General features: G+C 47.1%; 1 protein-coding gene across 1 annotated transcript; it reads right to left on the bottom strand.

Annotated features, from left to right (window-relative positions):
• Positions 1 to 1,414: 1,414 nt before the first annotated feature.
• On the bottom strand, positions 1,415 to 5,258 carry LOC104277088. The gene is made up of 9 exons (XM_009873624.1): positions 5,160 to 5,258; positions 4,414 to 4,632; positions 3,995 to 4,201; positions 3,101 to 3,334; positions 2,566 to 2,719; positions 2,121 to 2,230; positions 1,923 to 2,036; positions 1,639 to 1,785; positions 1,415 to 1,525 (listed from the first exon to the last, which is right to left on the bottom strand). Exons 1-9 carry the CDS (start codon positions 5,256 to 5,258, stop codon positions 1,415 to 1,417), a joined length of 1,395 nt encoding a protein of 464 aa, XP_009871926.1.
• Between the last annotated feature and the right edge of the window lie 1,859 nt (positions 5,259 to 7,117).

Genomic DNA, 7,117 nt, shown 5'->3' with positions numbered 1-7,117 from the left:
ACGGCAAAAAAATCGAGTATTCGCCCACATTCGCCGCTTTCCCGCCCGGCTGAAGAGGGAAGGAAGTGGCGTCTCCGGGGATTTAATTTTCCCCTTGAACCCGTCGTGTTTGCGCGCCCTAACGACAGCCCATAAACCCGCAGAGGACTTGGAGGCTGCTGGAACGGAGAACCCGGGACTACAAAGGGCTTCCACGCCTCTAATTAACGATATCGCTCTATAAACGAAGCTGTTTCCAAGTCGGCAGCCGGCAAACCCTCCCTCGGATCCGGCAGACCTTGGCTCGCCTTCCAAAGCTCCCTCGGCTTCGGAGACGACTCGCCGCCTCGCGGGTTCAACGGGGTCGGGGGGCGTGGATTTTCTTTGGGAAAGATAAAGATTCCTCCACATAAAGCGCCGGAAATTTCCTCTCGGTCTTTGGGATCTATAAAACGCGAGCCGGGCGGGTCCGAGACATGCGGAACAGGTTTATTTATTAAATCGTCGTGGCTTGAGACCCTCCCGAGCTCTGTTCGAGCTTTTTAATTGAAAAATATTGGGAGAAACAGCCAAAAACGGGGGAACACACACAAATTCTGCTGCTTCTTGAAGAATTATTTAAATTTTCTAATAGATTTAGGAGCTTTTTGTAGCTCTGTGGGGTTTTTTCTAATGTTTTTCGCCACTTCACAAGGGGTTCCTACCTTTTGGGTGACCTGCAGCTCCAGCTGTGCAGAACATCTGCAGCGCCACGAAGCGACGGGTAGAAACCGAAATGAAAAGAATTCCCCTCGACTTTGCTCGCGTTTCCTTCCCTTGACTTCACGGCGACGGGTCTGTTTCTCTCGGAACACTTGAAAGTGCTTAATTAGCCAAAGCCGGGCCCCCCAAAGTGATAAAAGCTCACCACAAAATGAGAAAAGTGAGGAACAACAGCTGGATTTCCGGGTAAACCAGAGGGTCACCAGGAGCCTCAAAATGAAATTCAAGCCCAGCTCTATTTCGCTGAATCCCTGTTTATTATGTAATAAATCAGGAAAGAGCTTGGAGCCTGATCGGATTGAAACCCCAGCGAACTAGGCAAGGGGATAAAAAAAAACCCACAACAATATTTTGCTTCTTTTTGGCTCAGTTTCCACACAGAGTTTCTGCGGTGCCTCAAAATGTTCCCTCTGAAGCGTCGCAGCAGTCGGGGAAAAGGAATTTATCACCTTAAAGAGCAAACAGCCGTGGGAAGAGTAGAAATCACTTTAATATACAATCGCATCGCGCCATAAATAAAACGTTAGAAAAATAAAAAAAGGAAAAGACTTTTTACAATGAGGAAACCTCCGCCAAGTCCTTTTTTTTTCACCTCCCGCTGGATAAATAGCGAGAAAAATACGGCCAGAAAGGCGGCGACGGTGGAAAAAAAGGTGTTCACGGCTAAGCGAGGTTATTTGGCTTTCGGGAGCTTCTTAAACTCGGCCTGTTCCTTGAAGAAAAGCTGAGCGAGGATATGGTCGGCCGTCGAATGGAAGTAGTCGTTCATGCGAAGAGTTTCCAGCTACAAAGAGAAGAAAGGCAATATTTTACGAGGAATAATTGTGGCTACCCGCTTAGTTTTAGTATATTTGGGGGTTTTTGGGGTTTTTTGAACTCCCCTTGCCCGATTCTCACCTGGTTTCCCGTACTGTAGGCTAGGACCAAAAACAAATCCTCGTCGCACACGCTCTTGATATAATGTTGGGTCCCGACGGGGAAAAAAATGACGTCTCCGATGCCGATGTTGAAGTTGGCCGTGGCTCCGGAGAGAATAACTCCGACCTGTCGTAATGAAATTCAACTTTTTTGTTAAAGGCCGATATCACCCGTTGGGGTTTTGTTCGTCGTTATCGGGCTCTAATTTGTTTTTTCCGGCCCAAACTCCGCCGACTTCTCCCTCCCGCCGCGTCCCGAGTTACCTGCGCGCAGCCGCTGATGACGTAGCCCATCTCGTTGGCGTTGAAGTGGAAATGCGGTTGCCCCAGCCCGTTGCTGAATATCCGGAGAGTCGCTAAGGTGAGGGTGTCCTCGTGCTGAAAAGCGAGACGCGAACGGTCAGAAAACGGCCCAAACCAGTTCCGTTTTGTGGGTCTCCCCTCCGACGGAGGGCGCGTTACCTTGTTCAGCGACTCGCTGAAGATTTTTTCCGTTTCGTTCAGGCCGGTGCCGTTTCTGCGGTAGCGAGCCCACTGGAAGACTCCTCCTGGGAAAGGATATTCCGCCGACCCTAAAAGCGAGAGGTAGCCAAGTGAGAATTCCTAATGAGGTTTGGTTAACGACGCCCGCCTGTTAGATTTTAATTTCTGACTGAAAATTGGAGATTTAGGTTATCGCTAACACACCAGCCCTGGTTACATACGTCAGTAAAGAACCTGATGGAAAAGTCAAAATCAAAAGTGAGAACTACTTGGAGATGAGAATCGGGTTAGACGTCGGGTTAGGCTTGAATGAGATAGGTTATCCATGGATTTTTGGACTTTTGGCAAATCGATTCCGGACTCCCCTCCTCTCGCCCACTAAAAACGCGGAGAGCTCCGCCGGCCGGAGCGTTTCGGCGCGTACCTTTGAGGTTGTAGAAGTACCTCCACACCAAGTCGTCCGGAGACTGCACGTAGGTTGCGTTTTGGACGAGCTCGTCTAAATTGGGCGGGAGGTTAACGGCTTGATCTGCCGCTTGTTTCTTGAAGGTTCGGATGAAGTTGACTCCACCTTGTGGCTGCGGGGGAGAGGGCGCGCGTTAAATTCGACGGCAAACTGGGGAATTCCGATTTTAGTAGTGGAATTCTCTTCAACCACCTCACCATGGCCATGTTCTGTCTTATTCCTTTGCTCGCAGAGCTTTGGAGCAGAAGGGAAACTCCAACTGTTTGAGGGCGAGAAGGTCTATCACGACCTCGTTTCAAGGGGAAATTCACTTTGGGCTTTTCCCCCCTCGGAAACACGGAGGAACCTCCGTGAACTGGGGATTAATGTGACGAGCGGAGGAGATGGCGTGGAAAAGAACAGCTGAGCGAGGTCCCTAAAAAAATACAGAGCGCCCAGACTTGTTCTATTGTACAGAAAACCGGGCAGAGGCTGGTTGTCCCATCGCACAAACCTTTAACGCTCTGGCTGCTATGTCCTCTGGCGTAGAGAAAAAGGCGTCGTCTACGTCCAAGGTCTGGAGTTCTTCGTGCGTCGTGAAGAAGAGAAGGAAAAAGCAGTCTTCGGATCCGACGTTCTTGATCCAGTGCACGGTGTTTCGAGGGAAGAAGATCACCTGGCCGGCCGTGACGTTGTACGTGGTGACCACGCTGTCGTCGGCGCCGATTACTCCAATCCAGGCGGTACCCTGGAACGGAAAAAGTCGGAATTTAGCGGTCGTAACGAAACTTTTCTCCTTTAATCCACGCGCAGCAAACGGGTCATTCAAATAACCTGAAGGAAAAAACCAAAAAAAACCAGCTCCTGGTGTGCTATTCATGCAGAATAGCATTTAAAGAGGCAACATTTTAACTTAAAAACATTTCAGAAGGTTTCAGGAACACCTGGCGAGGACACGTTGCTCGCACTTTACGTATTTTTTATTCAGACAGATGCAAAGGAGCCGTCTCTGAGCATAAACCTGCGAGAGAGAGGACGAGGTGGTTGTGGAATGCCTTACTCCAAGCCGGGTCCTCCCTCCAGCCTGAGCTGTCTGGGTCTACACTGATCAAAAATATGAATTATTAGTCTTCGAAATCAATTAATTATCTTATTTCAAGGCCCCAAACCAGCGCCGTACATCAACCAATAGCAATTCTGCTTTTGTTAGCTGTTAATGTTTGCATAGAACATATATAGAATTATTTTTTTTTAAACATATGTACATCTTCTAGATATAAACAATGCTTTAAACTGCAAAACCGATTCCGAAATCATAAAGTCCCAGAGTGGAAGGGATCTCAAGGAGCATCTAGTCCAACCCTTTCAGGTAAAGAAATAGAGTTGAAATGAAATAATTGGATTATACCTGTAGCAGGTAGCCGTGCTCGTTGGCATTAAAATGCCAGTGGGGAGCCCGAAGCCCTTTGCTTTTGATCCGTAAGGTCCCGAAAGTCATTTTGGAGCGATGGTTGTTGATGCTTTTCCCAAATTCCATTTCTTCCTCGCTTTGATATTCATTTACGTCCTTCCTGAACCTCGCCCACTGGATTGCACCGCCGGGGTAGTCATATACCTGTGAAGCGAGAGTGGAGAATTATAAGTATTGTGGACAGCGGGGAACAAACAATCCCCAAATATTTTTCCTCTCATCTTTTGCTGAAAAGCAACAAATCAATTGGGAATTCTTTGAAATAGAAAGATGCCTTTGGCAGCTGGAGCGCAGTTGGGCCAAATCAAGTTGTTTCCCTTCTCTAAAACGTTGTTGCGGAGGGCGACCGAACCTACCTTCGATTTCCCCAGGTGGTTCAGGAACTGGAATTTGAAATCTGCGCTCTTGTCGGCCGGTTCAGGGGAAGACGCGCCGTTATCTCGAGCATCTTTGATAAAGACGGGGTTCTTCACGTAGACCAAGGACAGGGCCAGCACTCCGATCGCCGTGGTGATGATACAGGCCAGCAGGCAAACTAAAAACACTTTCATCAGGGACCGGCCGCCTTTTTTCTCCTGAAAATAAGCGGATGAGTTCTTTAGAAGGTGCTTCTGACACAACGAAACATCACCTGGCTGAAAATATTTCAATATTTTCTCCGCCTGAACCATTCTTGCTGCTGGACTTGCAGCTTCAGATGAAGAGAGACGGCAGCGTCTTGCCCAAATTTTAACACTCTGCTGATTCAGCTTGATCTCCCTCCAAAAGCCTGTTTGGTTTTTGGTTTTTTTTTTTCCAGCCAGTGCCTGAAAAGGAGCTATGAATGTGGATATCTTAAGCTGGACAATCGGAAATGAAAAAAAAATTGAAGGTCGCTCGCTGACCTTAACAAAACGACCTTTTTTGATGAATGTCTTTGAGAAAAGCTCTTCACATTTCTCTCACCGGTCGCTGAAAAATATCACAAGTTGGAAATCGCAAGTCTCGGGGTATTTATAAGCCGAGAAGTGCTGGGCTGATCGCGAAAAAACAGCTGAGGAGGGATACTCTGACTCTTATTGCATGAAGTTAACTCAAATGCCAAGAGGAAAACAACGGGTACCTCTTTTGTCGGCCACTCTGTTCCTTTCGAAGGCCTGTGTAGGCTCTCTCCGTGCATTTCGAAAGCTGGGTTATCCATTTCAGTCGAGCTGAACCACATCGGTCACCGGACGACGAGAGAAAAAACAGCGAAACAAGGGAGTGTGAATTCCGAGATGTGCTCAGACCCGCTATATTTAAATTACGGCCTGGGCCACTTGCGTAACCTACTTTGAACAACCCACAAAAACGGTCCCACGACTTCTTTGGCAACCCATTTCCCCGCCGCCGCGTTGGGATTGTTCAGAAAGCTTTGCACAAGCTTAAATCCCTCTTGCTGCAACGGCACCGTTACGCTTGCACCCTCTCGGGATGGACCTAACTTCACAGGGAAACATCCCACCAGGGGAGATGCTCAGTAGTTACTCCGTCAGGACTTTAGGAAATGAGGGAGAGCGCAGCCCGGCTGCTACTTCCAGGTTACACCTTTCGTGCTTTACAAGCACGCGTAACTGTCGGGTGAGAGTAAAGGAAAGAGCCTCTTCCTTTTCAATTTCAAACTCCAGGACTTTGACAAAGTCTTTTCTACACCTGCTGATACTCTCCGGCCTCGACTTTACTGCTTGCTGGCAAAAAACCAAAAGAGCACTTTGAAGTCCTCAACAGCTTTTCTCTTTTTTCTTCCCCGACCTCCTTATTTCCTCACCCAAGACCCAGCAATCCCGTTTCCCCTGCCACAATCAGAATTTTATCTACCACCCGTTATCGCTGAGCGTTTAAGTAAACATCACACCTTCGCCGACAGAAATTGTTCCTTCCTGTACCGAAGCCACGGACTAAAATTTTCTTCACCCTGCCTTCTATCAGTCAGGGATTTACTGGTCACTGTCACAAGCAATAAGGAACTTTGGGGTTGGTTTTTTTTCCTCCTGGCGTCTCGTTTGTGTGCTCTGGACTTGCCAAAAAGCACAAAAGTCCAAGGTGACTCACCTTTAGGGACAAGTGTAGCGATTCCCGCTACGCTTCCTTCTTGAAGAGCATTAAGGACTCCAAGTTAAAGTACAAAAATCTTGAAAACCTTGTCAGAAAATCCTGGTCTTCACCTTCTGCATCGAAATCTGACGTCATCCTAATCGAAAAAGCCACCCTGGATGCTCTATTCAATTTATTTTTCCCAGCAAATAATTGGTTAACTTGGATCTCCTCGAGGCAAATTATTCTGTTACGGGTTCCCAAAAAGTTTCTCGGTCTGGTGGTCTTAGTGGGAGGTCCTCAACATCAAAGCACTTGGGTTTTTTCCTCTTTTTATGATCATAAAGCTACTTTTAACGGGTTATCTCCCTCTCTATTTTAGTAAACACAAGGGTAAATATTCACAGAGAAACGGCTCTTCCCTTCCCTTTTCTTCGGGAGCCACCTCCACTTTTTTTCCATTAATTAATTCACCAATTCCAATGAATGAAAAGTCTTTCTTGTTTCCCTCCGCACAGCAATTTTCTCTAACCTGACAACTGGAAAACTGACCAAATATCAGGAGTAGGGACAGGAAAACTTAAAAAAACGTGGTGGGTGACAGAACCCGTGGTCGACAAGGAAGAAAAGAGACATCACAATTTGCAAGAGTTTCACAATTTTCAAGGGTTTCACGGTTCCAGGTAATTGATATTTTTGTGAGAATCCGTAAGAATCTCTCGGAAAACAAAGACAGCTGCTCTGGCGGTGTCAGAGTTACGTAGGAAAAGAATTAAGACCAAACCAGGTATAAACTCGAGCCAGATTAACTCTCTGCTAGCAGCACTGAGAAGCCTTCAGGATAATCCGGAGCCTAAAATGAAGTTTTCTTCTCTCAGCATCCTTTTTGGGCTCATGGAAACGGATTGTTAGAGAGGAAAAGATAATTTCAGCATGACCAGTACTGCAGTGGACTCCCTTATTAAAGGGCAAAAATCCTCAAGAGATCAAAAAATCACCCCCGACTTC

This window comes from Apaloderma vittatum, unplaced genomic scaffold (assembly GCF_000703405.1).
Source record: "Apaloderma vittatum isolate BGI_N311 unplaced genomic scaffold, ASM70340v1 scaffold27967, whole genome shotgun sequence".
Lineage (NCBI taxonomy): Eukaryota > Metazoa > Chordata > Aves > Trogoniformes > Trogonidae > Apaloderma > Apaloderma vittatum.
This window is presented reverse-complemented; position numbering and strand designations above follow the sequence as displayed.